The 20,488-nt window shown below is 45.1% G+C and overlaps 3 protein-coding genes across 9 annotated transcripts in view; 2 read left to right on the top strand and 1 right to left on the bottom strand.

Moving 5' to 3' along the window:
• Positions 1 to 26: 26 nt before the first annotated feature.
• APTX (aprataxin) lies at positions 27 to 10,282 on the top strand. 5 transcript variants are annotated; one of them, XM_061342693.1, is made up of 8 exons: positions 27 to 159; positions 1,320 to 1,451; positions 2,830 to 2,876; positions 3,598 to 3,927; positions 5,374 to 5,433; positions 9,087 to 9,313; positions 9,563 to 9,666; positions 9,922 to 10,282. In XM_061342693.1, exons 2-8 carry the CDS (start codon positions 1,322 to 1,324, stop codon positions 10,074 to 10,076), a joined length of 1,053 nt encoding a protein of 350 aa, XP_061198677.1. In that variant the 5' UTR covers positions 27 to 159; positions 1,320 to 1,321; the 3' UTR covers positions 10,077 to 10,282. The 5 variants fall into 5 exon arrangements, with proteins under 5 accessions (XP_061198677.1, XP_061198680.1, XP_061198679.1 ...); XM_061342698.1 differs by lacking the exon at positions 27 to 159 and adding an exon at positions 263 to 326; XM_061342694.1 differs by lacking the exon at positions 27 to 159 and adding an exon at positions 613 to 741.
• Positions 10,283 to 10,872: 590 nt separating this feature from the next.
• On the top strand, positions 10,873 to 13,067 carry LOC133206592 (actin-like protein 7A). The gene is given in 2 exon segments (XM_061342692.1): positions 10,873 to 12,383; positions 12,385 to 13,067. Coding segments are annotated over 2 exon segments (1,155 nt in total). The 5' UTR covers positions 10,873 to 11,784; the 3' UTR covers positions 12,941 to 13,067.
• Positions 13,068 to 15,314: 2,247 nt separating this feature from the next.
• The window catches only part of ELP1 (elongator acetyltransferase complex subunit 1), a 28,973-nt gene continuing 23,799 nt past the window's right edge, over positions 15,315 to 20,488 (bottom strand). For all 3 annotated transcript variants that reach the window (XM_061342713.1, XM_061342712.1, XM_061342714.1), the window contains 6 exons: positions 20,106 to 20,219; positions 19,337 to 19,448; positions 18,025 to 18,152; positions 17,468 to 17,622; positions 16,365 to 16,443; positions 15,315 to 15,453 (listed from right to left, as the gene is read on the bottom strand). In XM_061342713.1, coding sequence (XP_061198697.1) covers positions 15,386 to 15,453; positions 16,365 to 16,443; positions 17,468 to 17,622; positions 18,025 to 18,152; positions 19,337 to 19,448; positions 20,106 to 20,219 — 656 coding nt within the window. In that variant the 3' untranslated portion in view covers positions 15,315 to 15,385. The remainder of the gene's footprint in view (positions 15,454 to 16,364; positions 16,444 to 17,467; positions 17,623 to 18,024; positions 18,153 to 19,336; positions 19,449 to 20,105; positions 20,220 to 20,488) is intronic.

Consider the following 20,488-nt stretch of genomic DNA (forward strand, 5'->3'; position numbering starts at 1 on the left):
TGAGCCGGCACAGTCCCGCCCCGGAAGGGCCACCCCGCCAGCCCACGGCCGGGGAGCAGCGCGCAGCCAATAGGAGCGGGAGGCGGAGAGCGGCCGGCCAATCACCACCCCCCAACGGCTGCCGCGCTCAACTGCCGCCTCCACTCCCGGCGTGCCCCGGTGGGCGAGCGCCCCTCTGCGCATGCTCCGGAGGGGCGGTGGTTTCCACGCTGCCCGGGTCGAGGCGGTTTGGCGAGCACCAGGGGGTGTGCGCGGCCGTCTACGGGCCCTACCCCCCGCGCCTCCTGTGCTCAGCGCTGCCGGCGCGGGCCGTTTCTTACGGGCGGGTACGCAGCGGTGCCCCGCAGCCCCCGCCGCCTTTCCGGCCCGCTCCCTGCTCCCCTCCGCGCGTGGGCGTTCTCGTACCACCGCTGGTGTTACCGCGCTGCCCTGTTACACTGCCACGCCTGCGCGTTGCTGACGCTGCAGCAGCCGATTGGCTGGGCCGGATGCGGCGCTGAGGCACCGAGCGCAGTAAGGGGGGGGCCCGGCGTTGCCATGGGCGCGGGGCCTGGTCCCCGATCCCTTCCGTCGCAGGCCGGTACCCACCGGTAACAGTCGTGGTGCTGCGACCGGAGGCAGGGGACCGGCGGGGCTGGGGCCCGCCCGGCCGGCCGCTGGACCCGTAAGGTGCTTGCGGTGATTGCCGCGTGGGAGGCCTGCGCGGAGGGCGGCAGTCCCGGGCAGGAGGCCGAGGGGGAGGTGCTGCTTGGTGGGCATAACCACGTGCCAGACATTGCTGAGCGTGTTGCAGTAGGGACGGAGGGTCGCTTTACACCGGGAGTTGGGAGGAGGAACCCTTAATGCCAAGCACCAGGCAGGGATCGTTGGAGGTATAAACCTGAGGCCCGGATTCACTGCATAGTCCATCTGCAGGATGTTCCTAGATGAAGCTGTTTGCCTCTGTCGCCCTCTCTGTCTTCTGCCTCTTTGTTTTGGTGCATAAATGAATCTCTCAGATCAATCCTGATTCAATGGGAAGCAAATATGTTTTATGGGTAGGCTTGTCTGTCAGATAGAGCTGTTGATCCAGTTGATTTTTCCTGTATAGTGATATGGAAGGAAGGAAATAGGATTGCCCTTTCAACAGCAACTTGCCCATAGATTACATTAGTGTTAATTCCACACTTGGCCTTGACTTTCAGAAGCATGAACCCAGTTAGCAGAAGTGACTCAGCTAATGGACGGGCTGGCAGCAGAATCCCTGGACCCCGTTCCACTGGACAGTGACCCACTGGGAGGTGCATGTTAGTAACACGCTCTGTGTTCTGCTCTCACAGTGATGCGTGTGTGCTGGCTGGTGGGGAAGGAGAAATGTGGTCAGCGAGTGAAACTGCCACACATGGAAGCAGTGGTGATTGGGCGCGGCCCAGAGACTGGGATAACGGATAAGAAGTGTTCACGTCAGCAAGGTAAGGTTTAGCTCAGATCCCAGTTCCTACTTGCAACAGCAACAACCTCGCTTGTGAAAAGTGTGCGATGTTTATCACAGAATCGTAGAATGGTTTGGATTGGAAAAGACTTCAAGCTCATCTAATTCCAACTCCATGCCATGGGCCATGAATATCACTTCTTCTGGCTAACTTACAGTAAAGCTAACGAACCAGCTTGCTTTGAGCAGGGTCTAAATGGGAAATCACAGTTTTGCCCTGGAACTGAAGCAGGCTTTCCTTGGGCTTGCTTCTGCAGTCACTGGCTTATGATGTTCTTTCTCTGCATGATCCATAGTGTTGCCTGATTCTTGAAGTTATCAGTCTTTTTCCATAAGCACTTGTGGACATCTCTGGGTCCTAAAAAAGTGGAGGAGCCACCTAATATCAGGAAGCTCACCTTTGTGAACTAAGGCATTGAACGTGAACATGGGTCCAAAGACCCACAGTCATGCTCCATGGCCTGCACTCTTGCTTTGTGAGTAGCACTTCATCTCTTTAGTCTTCCACTGGCTGGTTTTTAATATGACTTGTTTTATAGATGCACTGTGAGAGTATATAAAAATACCTGTGATCTATAAAATACTTGTCGTGGTTTAACCCCAGCCCGCAACTATGTAGCACTGCTTTCCCGAGGGATGGGGGAGAGAACTGGAAAAAAAGGTAAAACCCATGTGTTGAGATAAGAAGGGTTTAATAATTCAAATAAGTAGAATATAGTGGTAACAACAACAATAATAATAAAAAGAGGAATAAACCAAACAAACAAAAAGAAAAACCCCAACAGTGGTGCACAATGCTTGTCACCTGCTGACTGATACCGAGCCTCTACCTAAGCAGCGATCTGGGCCTTCCTGGTAACTCCCCTGACTTTATATACTGGGCACAATGTACTGTGGTATGGAATACCCCTTTGGCTAGCCAAAACACAGCACTGTACCAGCTAGTAGGAAGAAAATTAACTCTGTCCCTGTCAAAACCAGAAAAATACTTCATATCTTCCCTGCCTGACCTTTTTTCCCTCTAGGCACAGTCCTGTTCCATGCCCTGCTAATTATAATTACACAAAGTCAAAAAGGGTTGGTGACAATAGCAGAAATGTGTAAAAGACTTACACAGATTTTGTGCTGATCATGGTGTGGAGTACTCAGGTACGACTCAGTGTATGGGTTGGTTCCATTTTACCTGTGGTCCTGGAAACAGAGGATGAAGGAGAAGTATTATTTTTGTACATTCACAGAGATCAGCTTCAGAAAGTAACAGGTCTTAAAATACAGGAGTGCTTTCTGCAAGGGTGGTTCATCAAAGTTCTGGCTTTTCTGTTTACTCAGCATTGTGACACTTTGTTCTTTCTTTCCAGTTCAGTTAAAAGCAGACTGTAACAAGGGGTATGTCACAGTTAAACAGGTACGTAGACAGGGTGTACAATATTTTTGATATGTACTTAAACTCCACAAATGCTGCAAATGATGATTCTGCTCACTGGGTCTGAACGACCTGTAGCTGTTTTATGACCAAGGATTGCACAATGAGTGGTCCTTGGAAATGATATGTTCTTCTTTTTCTTCTTTTGAACTGGAAAGACTGCACTATTCCTTCCAGATATGCTCCAGTCTCAGACAGCATCAGGGAACCTTACTGTGAATCCTCAACCTGTTCTTCCAGTCACTGTGTCTGGGAGATGGGACTGGCAGTTGTAGAAGGTTTGGGGTTTTTTTAATGGCTGATAGAGCCAAAGATGTGCCAATGATCAGGCGAAATCCTTCTATCAGCCAGTCATTGTAGGTTGCACCTGCCACTTTGCATTATCAGTTATGCCTGGGAGGGAGGAAATTGTATTGCTTTTCAAAATTATCAGCTCAACATCAGGTAAATTCTCAGTCTTTAAAACACTGTTTTGGGGGGTGAAATATTTTAGAGTTGCATAAAGCTGAAAATGGATGCAATGAAAGAGGCAAGGAAAAATCCGACCACCTTGCTGTCCTCATTTTCTCCTAGAACAGAATAAATAAGTTTGTTTTGTGAAAATGTGAGGTGCAAAATGAAAATCAATGGACAGTGAAGCAGTAGTGGCAATTCCAGTTGCAATATCATTTGCTATTTATTTTCCTTTTTGTACCTACCAAAGATAGGAGTCAACCCAACTAGTGTTGATCTTGTGAATATTGGCAAGGATGAAGAGGTGAAAATGAAGCCAGGACAAGTTTTGCATATTGTGAATAAACTTTACCCCTACACGGTGCAATTCGCTGAAGAATCAGGGAAAACTGTTACCGAAGCAAAAGAGAAAATACAAACCAAAAAGGTGTCACGTGAGGACTCCTGTGAGAATGATGATACGGAGTTTGTGCCCAGAAAAACAATGAAGGTGGAGGTAGGGGATACAAAAGGCAATTCTGAAAATCCCAAGCTAAGCAATACTGGTGTATCTCCACATGAAGGAACTTCGAGCAAAAAGGCAAGTGTTAATGCTTGTGCTGTTTCTCATGGGGTTGTCTCTTCCATCATGGCTTTTGGTCTTTCACTTTTGTGGGTACTCCTGATGAGGAGTGTCTCAGGTGAACACAGATGCTCAGAGTGTCCAGAGCGTGTGAAACATGAAACCCAGCCCTGAGAAAGTTTCCTGGGACCCATTCTAACCTGTGCTGAAGGGGGTGCATGTGTGCGAAGGTGCTTGCTTGGAGTCAGGAAGGATTTAATCTCTGGTTCCTGTTGCAGTTTCTGCTAGAAGGACAAGTCACATGTGCTCAGTTTATCTGGAGTCACACAAGGATATGGTGCATTCTGCAATGTTACAGATAGAGCAGTGGTTATCTAAAAGCTTACACATGGAGAATGGGACAACTTGACATTCTTACGGGGTTTTTTTTCTTTTTTTTTTTTAAATTCATATGTGGTTTTTTTCCTCTTGCTTGGGTCATTCCTTACAGTAGAACCATGTTTACATTAGTGAATGCTACCGGCTGTAATCTTTGGAAAGGGAATTTTTAGCCTTGCTGATGTGGACAAAATAAGAGACCGCATCTGGACCTGTAACAGTGCAGTTGCTGGAGGAGGAGTCATGGAAATGAAACCCCTCAAGACAAGATGTCAGTCCAGGTTGTGGTGGGTTGACCACTCATTTAATTTGTGAATTCAGGCTAGTTAGATTAGTGCCAGACAAGACGATTCATCCTGTTTCTTTGTTAGTACTATAACCGAACATCTCTCTCTGTAAGAATGTGATGAAGATCATAATTGATAATGCCTGTAAAGTGATCTGAACAAGTAAAACATTATCTGTTTGGAAAAAAAATGCACTCAAGGCACCTTCTATTAGGTATTCAATAACCAAGTTAAGAGATACCTGCTAGTGTTGACTTGATTTTCTTGTGCCTTTCTTATTTCCTGTACAAGCGACTCCTGACACAATATGAGAAAATAGATACATGTAAGAGTAGGGCCACACACCACAACCATTTCTTTGTTCTGTGCAGAGCAGCATGTGATAGGACATGGAGATTCTTCTGCTTCCTTTGGCCCTTGCACTCGTTGTGATCCATGAGGCAGAGGGTCTTTTAGTAAAATAATCCGTCATCACTAGCAATGGAGGACTGTGCCATAGCATGTGTATGCAAGTTATTAAATTCCAGCAGAACTAGAGCCCTGTGTTTTTAAACTTCCAACATTTGAAAGACTTAACCTTAAATCTTAATAGTATCTCCTTAAAAGGTTTCAAAAGTAGCTCTGTGGGGCCAGTTGGAGCAGGCATGTTGGCATTTGTAGAAAGGAAGTCATTCAGCTGTCATTCAGGTGTTCTTTTGCTGTTGTATACTAATGAAAGTACTTCATTGAATGGTTTAAAACGTGCAGTTGGGTTCTTGATTATCTTATACAATAATTTCTTTTTCTTTGTGTGCTTCAGGAACACTCAGGACACTGGAGTCAGGGTCTAAAGAGCTCCATGCAGGATCAAAAAATGCAGGTGAAAGCTGTACACTTGTACTATACAACAGTTCCTGTCTAACAAAATTAAATGAGCTTTCTTTGTTCCTTCTGCAGTTTACTTTTATGACCTGATTAACCAGTGGAGTACTGCATAAGGGCTGATTGTACTTGCATCTCGCTCTGTCCTAGCATTAATTTAAGAGTCTCTACTATACTGATATTGCAGAATGTCATTATCCTAATTACCTTTGAGCTATCTACACTGTTAAATTTAGCCCACAGTTCAGAAAGGTTCTTGGGAGAGCAGGTGAGCCGTGCTGTTGCTTTGTTTCCTCAGGGGGACCATCTAAAATGGAGGTGTAGTCTGAAGCTGAGCAAGCAGTGGAGGTTCCTGTTTCCCAGCAGTAGGCACTATTTTTACCAAGCATGGGGCAGATTCATGGTTTCCAGCAAACTAAACTGCAGCACCTCCATACTAGCTGGCAGGATATGACCTCTGGCTCCTCATTCCACTCCATTTCTTCCGTGCTAACAGGAATTTCCTGGGTGTTTCCTTTAACGTCCTGCAGATACTCCAGATGCACCTCACTCCCCTGTGGCTGCATAATGGTTTTCCTTGAGCTCTTTCCTGCCTGGTTTTGGGGAGGTCAGACTCAAGATGCAGAAATCTGACAAATGTCTTTTGTGGCTGCAGTGTATGCACACTTTCTTGTTAGTCTATTCTGAGAGAGCCCTCAGAGAACCTTTGCTGTCCGCGTGTAGAACCTACTTTCCTTTTGTTTTTAAGATATGGTAAATATGTAGGCATCTCCTTCTCAAAACCAAGCTGTGTGGCCCCAGCATAGGGAGAATGCTCTCCATCAGTATTGCACTGTCTGGTGGAGTAAGGCTTTAAGCTTGTGTCCGTTTAGCTCAGGTTTCGGTTCACTGACTGCTGCATGGTCATATTAACATTAGAGATGTGTTTTTCCCTTTGTACTTCTCAGCAAGAGTATGTGTTCAGGAGGAGAAATATCACAGACACCTATGATACTTGAACAATTTTAGTTGGAAATGACCTTTGGAGGTGGCTCAGTCTGACCATTTGCACTTGGTGTGATTGCCTCAGGCTTTGAACTAATCTCCAGGGGTGAAAATCCCACAGCCTCACTGGGCCCCTTAAGGTCCTGATCACCTCCAGCTGAAAATAATGTCCTTGATACTGATCAGAAGATCTCCATTTTTAATTTTATATATATATAATTATTTTTTTTATTTAAGTGTGAAGCGTTGAACTGTGTAGATTTGTAGTTCCATTCTTCAGGAAATGCCAGGAGTTTCAAATGAGTATTTCTATGGGGAATGATAATGCTATTGAAATACTTGTTTACTTTCTAAACATGAAGCTTAATTTTCATCTCTTAAGCAAATTTCATATAGCACTTACCAAGATGGTGTTTTAAAACTGTTCTTTGTGTGTTAGAACACAAAAAACTGTGATTTAGTGTTAGCTTTATTTAGTAGTGCGTCTGAACTAAATGCACAAACCAAAGAATTCCTCTCTTTATTTTTTAACCAAATATTATATAAATGGTGGTATTTCTTTCTTCTGAATGATCATGATCCCATTCAGACTGGGATATGAAGACACTAATATGTGTATATAAAAAGCTGAATATGAGGGAGGAAGAACTTCTTCATGTTGAGGGTGTAGGGCACTGGAACGGCTGCCCAGGGAGGTTGTGGAGGCTCCCTCTCTGGACATAGCTAAAACCTGCCTGGGCGTGTTCCTGTCTGACCTGCTCTAGGTGAGCCTGCCTTAGCAGGGGGTTGATTAGATGATCTCCAGAGGTCCCCTGTAACCCCAATCATTCTGTGACAGTATCAACCCGTCTTGCTACTGAATCAGTCCTGTGGTTTGTGTGCTGATAAAATTTTAGTCTTCCTGTAGAGCAAGACTGATCAGATCTGTATATAAACATATGAGGTTATTAGCAAAGATGACAGACATCATCCATCTCTCACCAGTAGACATGCTGCTGAGGTATAAGAGGCACAGCCCACAGCTTCTGCTGGAGAAATAGCTTTTTATCGCCAGGGTCAGGTTGTCTCCATACCCTCCTAGCCACATGCTTTGCTACTGTTTCTCTTCAGCATCAGATTGTTGCAGAAGGTAAACCAAAATGAAAGCAGGAGAATAGCATGATGGGCAACGAAACTGTTCTCCTTTTTGTGAGTGAACTTACAAAGTAAGATCATCGAGTGGCATGAGCTGAAATAGGTGGGACTTGAATGTTTCCGTGTAACACTGGCGGAGGCCTGCAGCACTAGACACACTGTTGGCAGCACCTCTGCAAATTTTGTTTCTCTCCAAAAATCCACAAGGGATGCAGCAGTGCTGTGCATTCCTGCATGCTCCACATTGAGTACAGGGCCATGAGTTTTGTTTCAGTGACTGCAAAACTTGAATGTTACTTGATGGAAGTGTTTCCTAGACATCGTTGGTATCTGCGTGCATGTGGTTTTCAAAAGAGTTCGTATCTACCTGGAGCAATGGTTAACTTATTGCTCTGTAAGAACAGAAAGCTGTTTCCTTAAAGTGTATGAAGAGAGATAGTGGAACATCTCATTGTAGCTGCCTCATACATGGTACGGAAAAGGGTTGTTTTGATCTGAAATTAGTTGTTTAGGACAACCTTCCTCCCCTGGGGAACAATGACCAAGTTCCTGATACCCTTGTACTGAATTAAGGTGAAATGACATCAACCTACCTATTTAATACAAAATACAAGGCATGTGGTTAGATATAATAAAATTATTACTTCAGCTGGATCAGCAAGTCCTGTGCCATGTGTTTTTACTTAGGTGTAGTTAGTATTCAGTGAAAAAGAGAGAAGGGGAGAGAGAGAAAGAAAGGGAGAGGAAGAGAGAGAAGTGTCACCACCTGTGGATCCAGCCATGCCTTGTTGGTTCTCTTCACCCAGCGTATCATTGGTGGTGGGAGCTCTCCCTCTGACCTGAGCCCTGAACTTTTACGTTCATATTCTCTTGTGGTGTTATCCATAATTTTCATACAAAGCATAGAGAAGTGTTCCTGTGGTAATTATGGGCACAGTTTAGTGAGCACTGAGGATCCTCCAGCTGGTCATTGTCCCTTCTATCATGGTGTCTGCTTTGTGACTCCATCCTCTGAGTCAGCTCATCCTTAAATCATCCTTTCACATTCCTGTGGAGGCTTATCAGCTTCTAACAAAGGGGTCAGAACAATCCTATCGACACAGTATATAATAATAGCCAACATTATTATTATTTGCTTTGCTTACATTCAAGGTCTCCCATAGTCACATGCAAATGGTGCCCGAGACAAGCTCAGTTTCCCGTCTTTTACTCACACTATGGAATGTAAGCAGTGTTTGAGACAAGCTTAGTGTCCAGGTTCTCACATGGGTGAATATCCTGCACCAACTTAGTTACAGCAAAAGCCCCCTTGAAGTGAATGCTCTGCTGTTTGATATTTCTTTCCATATAGTATTTTTCCCAGGCATTTTTCCTGACAGTCCCTGTTGCACTAGCAACACCTATCTGTGCGTAGGCAACTCTGCAACCACAATGGGATGGGTAACATCCCAAAATCCAGCCAATATAGTGCTTATAGGACTCTTGATACTTTAACTTTCAATCAGTGAGTAATCTAGTTGTTTGTTTTGCAAGGTTTACAAAGATGAAAAGACTGTAGTCATCAAGGATAAATATCCCAAAGCACGTTACCACTGGCTTATCTTACCATGGGACCCCATTTCAAGCCTCAAGGCAGTCACCAGGGACCATCTTGAACTCCTGGAACATATGCATGCAGTTGGGCAAAAAATGATCGAAGAGTGCCCTGCCCGGGAGAGTCTGGAGTTCAGACTGGGCTACCATGCTATCCCCAGCATGAGGTAAGGTCACCAGGAGGAGACCCCTATATAGATTTGGGGCTGAATCAGTAACGTGAAACACTTGGCATGACACAGTGCTTCCAGAACAGAGGGGATTTCTACTGTGGCAAGGCTGTGGGTCAGGTATAGCAAGACTGACCCATATGTTTGGTGGTCTGACTGCTGAGTCACATTTACAACTGGTACTACTGCAAAAGAACTGTGAGCATTAACGTTATTTTTGTCTCATATCTACCTAATGTATTTCAGTCAGCTACATTTGCATGTAATCAGCCAGGATTTTGATTCTCCAGCCCTGAAAACCAAAAAGCATTGGAACTCTTTTACTACAGATTACTTCTTAAATTCTCAAGGTAATGATTAGAAACTGTATTTTATAACATGTAATCCTGCTTGTGGCTTTGGGCTTTTTTCCCCCCAAACAAATTCTGTTGTAATAATTGAAATATTTTATATAATTTCAGATATTGGGGAATAGCACGAAGTAAAAGTCAGCTGAATTTTGTGCCTGGTTTAAATTGGAATGCCATGATGACACACTGTGCATTTAAAGCAGTGTCAGGGGTTCTGCATGGTCCCAATACCTCTGGGTCTTTTTTTTTGTTCAGATGTGATAGAGATGGTACGAAGCAAGGGAAAAGTGATGGTGAAAGGTGATGTCTCTGAACTTCTCAAATTGCCCCTCAGATGCCATCGTTGCAAGCAACATCTCTCCACTGTCCCACAGTTAAAGGAACATCTCAAGAAACATTTGCCAAAATGACTTCGCAAGTAAATCATCCTGCAGTCTGTCTCCAGATTTCTGGCTAGAACCAAGGCCTCAGAACATTGGTGAACTTGTGTACTTTTTGTTAAGTGGAATGACAAATGTAATGTGTGAAAAAGCAACCTGGAAACAGCAGCACACTAACTGTAATCGTTCAGGCAAAACCAAACCCCAATATAAAATAAAGTGACTTCTGAATTGAAGGTGTATTTGCAGCTTTGTTGTGGTACAGCCACATTAATCTGTATATGAACTGGAGTCTGGAAGATTTCGTTTGGATTATTTTAATTCAAAAGCTGTGGCATTGAGCCCAGCTCTAGGTTTCTACTGAGAAAGCAATAAAACAGTTTCTCTTGAAGTTTGTCTTAAGTGATAATGCTGCAGAAGCTGGTAAGGCTGACACCAAGCTGTCACAGAGTATATTGAGAGTGGCTGGGAAGGAGCATCAGCTACTGTGAACTCACTCTGATGAAATTCCAGTGCTGCTGAACTTCTCCTTGGCCTGGAGCAGGCACTGCATCTCACTGCTCAGGCTTTAAGAGCGGCAGCTTTTAAGGTACAAGGATTTAACAGAAATACATGAATAACACACAGTGACCACATTTGCTGCTCCCCAGAATAATAAACTGTAGTTTGCAGTTGTTTGGCTGCATATGTTGAGGTTGGCACAGAAATTGTGTGGTTTAATGATGTCCTGTTTCTGTGCATCTAGATTTTGGTGAGCCTCTGTCATTTGATTCTTGTAAAGATGTGAACTCCCAGATAGGCAGCAGAGCAGTAGCGATTAAAATCTGTTTCTGGGTCTAGAATAGGTTTGTGGTGTTCAGTTTCATTCTAAACCCAGCTTTGACTTGTCAAGTAAGGTGCCTTCTGGGTGAAATGGCTCTCAGTAAAAGAGCAGATGGAGCTTTTGTTGTACAGGAAGAATGCTGTTCCTAACAGTGCACTGTGTGGACAGGGTGTCTTCATGTGTCTTCCATGCAGCAGCAGGTCATTACATACCCTGGTGGGGCAAATAGTGACTGTTGCTGCTGGAAAAGAACAAAGATGTTCCTGTGGTGATATGGGCAACAGTAGGGGTTGGGTGTGGCCTAATTTCAAACACTAGTCACTCTTTAGTTTCTGCTGACATTAGTAAATACTATGCCTTAGTTTATAAAACAAAACTTGAAGAAACAGAAGCACAGCCAATCCTGGGATTCACTCTTTAACACAAACTAGGGCTTCACTTAGCCCCAGAGGTGGATTGGTGCTAATGCCTCACAACAGGAACTGTTTTGGACCAAAGGCAGTTGCAAATGCTGGAGAACTGTGGTCATCCTCACATGGCAGACACAGGCCAGAAATGGAATCATCCTGTTCCACTTAAATGCACATCTTACGGCCCACGATCTGGGTGGGTGTCATGTGTTTTAGTACCTCTCAACAGGTCAAAGCGAAGTACAGATGTGCATTCCTTCTGTACGGACACAGCATGCAGCTAGGTGCATGACTGTCATATCCTTGCCTGTGGAGTGCTGATTTCTGAGGAGCAAGCCCAGGTATGGTGTCATAGGCCAGCATCATCAGCAGAACCACTGCCATCAGGTGCATGTCTGTGGCTTGTGCTGATCCAGGAAGGAGCAGTGGTAGAACAACACCACCCAGAGCGTGTCCAGCACTGTGACACAGTGGTGTCACAGCTGCCCAGGAAGCGGCTGCAGGAATGGCATCCTTACCGCCCAGCTACAAATCCACCACTACAGCTAACCTCAAGGCAATGAAGGAAACTAAAGCATTAGTTGTAGACACTGGCACGGGATACTTCAAGTGTGGCTTCGCAGGGGACCCGTGGCCTTTGTCTGTTGTTTCACCTACATTTGGTAAGCCCACGTGGGAGGCTGGGAGCAATCAAAGAGAAGCCTTTGTTGGAAAAGAGCTTCAGAATAGCAGCATATCCTCAGCACCCACCAACCCAGTAAGACATGGCACAGTGGTGGACTGGAACTCTGTCCAAGATATTTTGAAGTGTATTTTCAAGGTGGAGATGAAGATTCAGCCAGAGCACCATGCTATTTTGATGTCAGTGCCTCCCCTGTGTTCCACCACTGACAAGGGGAAATATGCTGAGATGCTGTTTGAAGGGTTCCACATGCCTGCCATACACCTTGCATACCAGTCCCATTTATCCATGTACTCTTATGGGAAAACCTCAGCTCTCGTGGTGGAAAGTGTGCATGGCGTTTTGCATGTGGTTCCTATCTATGAAGGTTATATTCTACGTAGCATCACTGGGAAAGTAGATTATGCTGGCTCAGACATCACGTTACCTCATGAAGTTACTAAATGAGTCTGGAAATGCATTCACAGAACATCAGCTAAACACCATACAAGATCTCAAAGAGAAGTGCTGTTACACCTCTCTGGATCTTAAGCAGGACTTGAGTTTGCCTGTTGAGAAACAAGAAGTGGATTACAAGCTGCCGGATGGGCACTTCATCACTGTAGGCAAGGAGAGGTTCCTTTGTGCTGAAGCACTCTTCAAAACAGAATTATTTGGCTCACAGCAGCAAGGCCTTGTGCAGCTGACACCTGCCTGTCTCAGTAAGTGCGGTGCTGATATCATCAGCAAAGTGCTGGGGAACGTCCTGCTCTGTGGGGGTAGCACTATGATGGAGGGCTTTGCTGAACGCTTCCAGAAGGAACTTGCCACGATGTTCCCCCATGACAGCCCCATCATAGCCACATCCCCTCAAAGGAAGTCTGCTGTCTGGATTGGTGGGTCTATTCTGGCCTCACTGAACTCCTTCCAGGACCTCTGGGTGCACAGGTATGAATATGAAGAACATGGTTCTACCTGTATTTTCAAGAAGTGCTTCTGAGGAAGAGACTGGATGCCTTAGAAAGACCAGTGCTGACAAAGGGTACTGAATAAATTCAAAAGCACCTCCCTTCCACCCCTTGCTGTAATTAAGAAATTTCTACCAGAGCTGTATTAGTTTTGTGATATTGTGTGCCTTAAATACTTTTTTCCTTTTGTATTTTGTACTTGATGAAGCTAGAGAGCAGACAGGTGACAAACTTCTCCTCTAGTGAGAGGATCAGGCTTCCATGAAGCAACGTTTGCTTCTTAAGCTAACTCCTTTCCTCTACTACTTCTGCACTGATGGCTTACAAACAGATGCAGTTATCAGGAATTGAAGGAAGATCCTCTGCAGAATGCAGAAGAGCAAACTCAACCTGTTTGCACAGACATCAGCTAAGGCAGTGTGTATTTTAAGATGACGTGTCACTGAGAAAAAGCATATCCTAGCAGAAACCAGGGGAAAGCAGGCTTTTGGCTGCTGCTGCAGCTGAAAAGGAGGCAGGAATTTCCCACTGGAGGCTCAAGGGTACGGGATGTGGCTACCAGCTCTACCACTCCTTAATCAAAGTTCACTCAGGAGGGAGAGGGGTAGGGGAAAACAATGGAGTTTGATGGCAAATTACCACATGAATGATTTAGAAGACTGGTCTTTCACCTGGATGGCAGATGTACAGTGATTTTGCCTTCATGGGCAGATAGGAAAATCCATCTAAGACCAAAGGGTCTTCAGCTTTGGCCATCACCACAAAGAAGAAGCACAAGTATCCATATACATACATTAAGGGAACTGCTGTGTTTGGGTACAAGCATGAAAGCTCAATGAGCTGGCAGGCAGTAGTTTCGCCTTTTGTTGAGTTCTTCAGGGGGAAACTTTCTAGACAATAGATTAGGCCATACAAGACCTCCACATTTCCTGGCATCAGGTTAAGAAATGTCAGGGATTAGTCCTTTGCTGAATTTCAGTTGCAGGGCCAGAGCCCTCCACAGCCTGGGGAGGACCATGCACTCCCTCCGACCACCCCTTTCTGCAGGTCTGAAAGACGACTTCTGTATTTCATCTGCAGCTATCTTCTGCTACCATTGTAAAGATCCAAATCCAGTAAAACCCCTGCACAGCCTTTCATGTGTTCTGCCATCTCAAGGCTTTACTCTTTGAGAATGTTCCCAGTGCAGTCACAGTGCTTGTCAACAGGGTTAAGCCATCCCTGCACTGCCACATAACTCAGAATGGCTGGAAGAACACTCCAATGCTTCATGCAACACTGACAAAGGATTGTTGTACCACTCCAACAACTCCAAGCCAGCACGGCACGTACAGTGCAAGCCCATTTGGCCATCCATCTCAGTACAATGGGGTTCTCACATCACAAAATCAATGACCTGCAGCACTAGACACATGCTAAGGCCATGCAGTAAGAACACAGCACATTGTCATGTTTTGAGGTACCTCCAGCAAGCAGGAACTGCCTTGTTTGTTCTGGCATTTTTCCACTGCACCTAACTGAAATGGCTTGCATTGCACACAGTACCTGCCAGGCCAGAATGTGGTAGCGGAGAGCTGCTACCTCTGGAGGTGTTGCCACCCTCACCTGCAGAGCTTGTCCCTGTCCTTTACTCCCAGGGCTGCTGCTGTTACCTCTTGAGCGAGGTTGCACAAGCATTCTGGGGTAAAACCTAATTCTCAGGTATGAGGTTACATCAGTTTCCAGCTGAAACCATTCCACAATACTGCACAGCATAATCAGGGTACAGCTGCTGATATGATACAGCAGCATTAACTGACCTAATCTAGGTTAGTGTAACCCAGCAGTGAGCGACACAGGATCTACCCCCTGCTTTTATTCATTCTTGCATCTCCCCAAGATCCCCCTGGTGTGAATGGGCACACTTTCAGGACAGCAATGCTGTTGGTACTGCAGGGTTCACTCTGATGTAACAAAGCGATTCTGGTGAAAATCTGGTATTACCAACATCCAGCTTCAACAGAGAAAACACAACTCATTCATTCAGCAACTACATTATGATATTGGTACAGACCTTTTCATGGGATCTCTAAGCCAGGTGCACAGCTTAAAATGTGACCTGTCATCATGGCAGGTACCATCCACACATAGGAGTGATGGCAGAAAAATCAGCCCATCCAGCACTGATGGGGTTGATTCATCTGTAGGGGAAGGAACAATGGTGGGAGATGTGGGATTCAACCTGCAGCATTCAAAGCTGCACATCCCCTTAGTCCCCAGCCTCATAAACCAGCTTTGCAGTGGGATGCGAGCAGCTGTCCACATTAACACGATGCCTTACAGGTCACAGTCAACAGCTGCATCAGATGGAGGGACCCTTCTCTTGCACAGCCCAAGAACAGTTTATCAGAAACATCAGGACAAGGGTTTCCGTAAAGATGTAATGAAATTATATTAAAAGTTACATCTCAAAGTCCACTGGGATTTCTTGCTTTTAGTTACTGGAGAAGATGCAGTTTCCATAGTAGATTTTTACTGAGTTTTGGTGGAATAAGTAATTCTGGATCTGAAAGGCAAACATGGTAAGTGTCAGAACAGAGGTAACAACCATACAGTTTCTTCAGGAGCTGTCAACTACTCTAGTTTAATTTTCTTTACGGTAAAGAACAGTGGGAAGTCTGGCACATAGCCTTTCCCTTTAGTGGCTGATGACCTGCCTGCACAGGGAAGAGTACCCCAAGCAGAACTGCTTTCAGAAATAAATCTATGAGGCAGATCAAGTCCCCTCTCCGTTAAGTGTGATTGTTCAGAACAAGGAGGCAACAGTCAATGGCAGAAAGCAGAATTCTCTTCATTCACCAGTAACAGAAGCATCACACACAACAGTCAGCTGGCTCTGAAGAAGCAGCACAAGTTTTTTCCCTGGCAAGTGGCAACAGGCAGATCGCATCTAGAGGTTTAATAGAGGATTTCTCCAGGTAGTTCCTGGGTTAGCAGTGGAACAGACTGTAGAACTAGTGGGGAAGAGGTAAGACAGGGAGGTGGAACCAGCCCTTGTAGGTCTCTTGGCCTTAAGGTTGTATTTGCAAGGACTTTGAATGGCAGACTGTAGCCTGGCCTGCTCAAGAGCCTGGCCTGGCTGCCAAAGCCAGACAGAAAAAAATCAGAGGGTAAGTTACAAGCAGAATTATCCAAACATCCCCTAAGAAATCAGACTTCCATTTTCCTCATAACAGACAAAAAGTACACACAAGGAATTAAGGAGCACAATCCAGAGAGGAATTTTAGCAAAGTACTTCAGAGCAAATGAAACCTTATTAAGACGGCTGCTCACCTGCCACAAGGCAGGAGGGTATAACCCTAAAGAAAAACAAGAAGCTCCTACAATTATTGGCAGGTAGCAATGCTTGGAAAGCCTCAAGCCCACTGACCTCAATGAGATTTCACACCCACACCTAACTCAGAGTCTAAACTAACCTTGTACAACAGGAGTCACCATCCTCTTCTGCTGATAGGCAGCCATAATGCTGTTTGCCGTTGAATTGGGTCCCAGGACCTGTATGAAGAAGCAATACCCATGTTCCAACGTGCACAAAGCAAGCTGAGAGCAGGGATAGCTACAAATAAAACCCTGCTACTAGTCTCCAAAAGCATAAGCAGCTGCCTGCAGGAGACCTCACAGTACAAAGTGACCAGGAATATGTGATCAAAGTCCAGTGATCTCTCAGAAAAGTTAACAGAGGGAGAAAGAGAGGACCACTTTCAGACAGCTTCTCAGGACACAGAATCCTAATCCCAGCACCTACTTCTTCACTGCACTGTGTCATGACTTGGTAGGACTACTTTCATTACAGTTCTAGCAATATTTAAAGCTCTTTTGAGAGCTTCAGCTCTCTGTCTCACAGGAACAGTTTTAATCTGTCCTTAGAGTCAGTAGTTAGAGAGAAGATACCGCCAAATACCTTATCCTCACCACGAATGCCCAGAAACTACTTATCAGAAATAAAGACTTTTACTTGGGAAGGGAACTAAGTGCAGTCCCTGTGATTTCCTTGTTCTGTGTTAAGCTGAAGTTTGGAAGCCTGACATAACCCTTCTTTTTTGCAATATACTCCTTATGATACACTGGTTCAGACTAAATTGACCAGTCTGGTAGCCTTCACAACATTAGGTCTGACAACCAGTACCCCAGTAGATGAAAGCTATGCAAACACTTCAACTACCAGGCCTAAAATCACCCAAAATATAACAGTGCTTTCATGTTCTACAAATTGCTTAAAGTAGAGCTTATGAAGCCACCCCTAGGACAAGATAACACAAGCACTATGAGACCTCACTATAACCAACGTGGCATTCAGTTCAAGGGACACAGCAGGCTGTACCTGTAGTACGCATCTAGAGTGCACTGACTTTGCAGGTACTGTACAGACTATCTATTTGAGCTCTTCAGAAAAAAAAAAAAAGAGCAGATCTGGGAAGCCAAGGAAGCTTTCTGGACTCTTTACTGGAGGATGCAAAATACTGCTAAACACTTGGTTATTGCATAGCAGACACAATAGGTATTGCAGATGAGCACAGACCAGGTTGACAGAGCTCTGCTGTAGGTCTGGAGTCCAGATTTCTGGGATGGAGATCTCCATCAGCTGCAAAATATCTTCCAGGGCTTGCTGCAGTGCCCTTGCTTGCTCATTATAACCAAACAACACAAGCTGCTTCAGAAGAATATGTATGTCTCCTGCAAGAGGGAACAGAAGCACAAACAAAAGCAATTAACACAGTTGTGCTACATAAACAGCTGTATTTCACTGGTTTCAGGGCACAGAAAGAGAGAATCAAATCTGAACAAGTTCTGTCCCTACCCAGCACCTCCAGTGCCTTAGTATAAATGTGAGACAGATCTGTGATAGCACTGGCAAGGCTTCACTTCTCTGCTCTCAAACTTCAAGCATGGAGAGCTTACACCATTATGTGTTCTAACAAGCACAGAGGCAGATGAGCTAAATCTAGGTCCAAGACAGGTGGTCTTACGGCCCAGGCAGCTTCTCTCCCCACCATATCCATTAAGGACAAGAGGGGGCATGCTGCCCCAGTTGTCTTTACAAGCTGTGAAGTGGACCAAGATCATCAAGTGTCGTACCCTTCACAGTCTCAACAGCACGAACGTTTTCTCCCAGGACTTCCAGAAGGGCTATATCTTCAAAAGGACTCCCCTCCTTCAAGCTGTACCTCTTGCGCTCAGCCTTGCGCCGGTTCTTTGAGGATCGCCTGAAAAGGAGGATGCACAACAGGATCAACTGTATCAGGGTAAGTCTGAAGGAACATTAACTTGAGTAACAAGTTACTTATTACTCTCTCCCAATGTCAGGAAACTGAATGTAAGCTTATATACCTTTGTGTTAATGTTTCCATCACTACTCAACCAATATCCTTTGTGGTGTGAATCACAAGTAGTTGGGCTGTTTCTTTACTACAAAAAGGACTGACCTATGCTCTAGCAAAGTTAAAGCACTGCTCTAAGCACAAAGTAAATTGTTTGGCAGTAGTCACTATCAGGCAAAGCTGAGCTCTATTTGAAACTGTCTGGTGCCAGGGTCTGTGCTTGCCTGTGCACATTTTCTGCTATCTCCACAAACTATGCACTGATGCAGCTCAGCTCCTGGCCATTATCACAGGAAAGCAATTTCTAATCATAGGCCAGTATTAGTTGCATGATGTCCTTAAATGATCAAAACACTGACACAGGTGTGCTGAATACTGAGGTTGTGTTCTGCTCCTGTTTTCATCTGGGACACAGAAAGTATCCTAAGCAGCTCACAGTTTTCCACAGCTGTATTGTTGCACATTTCAGCTAGGGAATTCAGAAGCAGTCCCACAGACTACAGCAGCCCCTAGCACACCCTACCCCACACTGCAGCTCACATTCTTAGGAGCACTCAAAAGCAACACAGACACCCACTGTGGGAAGACATTGGCATGATTATTTAGTAGTAATTTCCACCCATTAAAGCAGAAAACCTAGGGCAAAGAGCACAGGCCATGTGCATGAGCTGTTCATGTTTGAGTTACTCTGCCCACATTCTGTGTCAAGCTTCCTGCAGCCAGCTATTCTGGCAACATGCCCAACACTCACAGAGCCAGCTCCTGCCCAGAGTCTGTGTTCACAGCTCCTCTGCTGGCCACTCAGTTCCTATTGCACTAAGTAGCTTCTGCCATTTTCTGCTCTCTCCCTCCCAACAGAAGTCAAACTATCCATGAAATGCCCGCAATTAATGCAGCTTCAAGGCATGGCAGGGAGGTTGCAACGAGATGATCTTAAGGTCCTTTCCAACCCTAACTATTCTATAATTCTATGCACAGCTGCAAGGAGAAGCATGACAAGCATGAGCAAGCTGCCCTCCCAAATGCTGATGCCAGCGCAGCTACTACCTAATTTGAAAGCAGACACTTACACTGATATCCTTGAATTGCTGTGTGAATATTTGCTGTTCATGTCACTGGCTGTCACAACACTGCTCGTTTCAGAGAAAAGATCCAACTCTGGGCAATTCGGTGTTTCATAATCTGCAAAACATGTTAACAACTGTCAGAGTATCAAAAAGAATTAGTTATTCCAAGCTTTGTCTCTGGGTAATGTAGTTTGTTGGAAGAGCAGCTGGGGTAGATTCATTCTACCTGCTGGCCTTACAGTTCTCAAACCCACTCAGCTAGCATGCAAGAGAAACAGCAACCGTGCTGTTTAATATCACAGTCCCTGTTGGGGCCTGTAATACTGAAAAGCACAATCAGAGGGATGACAATCTCACTGCAGCAAATCTGGACCAGGGCGAAGCATTCTGCTTTCAAAACACTTCTCTAAGCCTGCAGGAGCAGTCAGGTGAATGTATCAGCACAAAGGACATGCTGAGCGCTGCCTGACCCAACCAAGCTGACACTGTGGCAACAACGCTGAATTGTTCTGAAGAGGTCTCGGGTGCATTTTGATCCCATGAAGCTGTGAAACAGCACTGAGAATAAAGCTGTCTTTACAGAATATGCAAGGTCAAACAATAACAGTCCAACTATGGTGTGAAGAGGGGTGAGGAGAATGCTGTTCTACTATTATAGATACCAACACAGGTACAAGAGAGTACAGCTCCACCAGGGCAAATGGAACTCAGAACGGAAAAGATGATCACAGTTACTTCTGCATGAGAAAGTGGTATGCATTTCAATACCTACCCTGCAGGCTTTCACAAGCCTTCTCCTTCAGCTCTCGGACCACCTGCAGGCGACTCTTATGGCGAAGAAATTCTGCCTTCTGAGAATATAGGAAGATCAGCTGACTCTTCTGAGCTGCTCAGTAAGAAAATCAGAACATGAACATGTGTGCAAGAGAACCAGAAAAATGTTATTTTTTACACAAGAAGTTTGAAGGAGCATAGTCCCTCGGCAAGCTCAGAAGTCAGGTGCAAAGCACACAAAAGGACTGAAGTGCAAGGAAATTCTAAGGTTGTAATATAGGAGCCCACCAAACAAGATGCACCTAGATGCAGAGTGAATTAATCTCCCAGACAAGCATTTTCTAGAGTAAAAATCTGTTTCTGATCTAAGAAGAGCTGACA

Source organism: Neopsephotus bourkii, unplaced genomic scaffold, assembly GCF_033783945.1.
Source record: "Neopsephotus bourkii isolate Nb327-2 ecotype Australia unplaced genomic scaffold, CSIRO-AGI_Nbou_v1 NB_1814, whole genome shotgun sequence".
NCBI lineage: Eukaryota > Metazoa > Chordata > Aves > Psittaciformes > Psittacidae > Neopsephotus > Neopsephotus bourkii.

What these genes read in the sequence shown, in the direction of transcription:
- APTX (XM_061342693.1), top strand. Translation starts at nt 1,322, where the DNA reads ATGCGTGTGTGCTGGCTGGTGGGGAAGGAGAAATGTGGTCAGCGAGTG. An exon ending in GAAGTGTTCACGTCAGCAAG is followed by an intron (nt 1,452 to 2,829) that starts GTAAGGTTTAGC and finishes CTTTCTTTCCAG; the next exon opens with TTCAGTTAAAAGCAGACTGT. An exon ending in TGCAGGATCAAAAAATGCAG is followed by an intron (nt 5,434 to 9,086) that starts GTGAAAGCTGTA and finishes TTGTTTTGCAAG; the next exon opens with GTTTACAAAGATGAAAAGAC.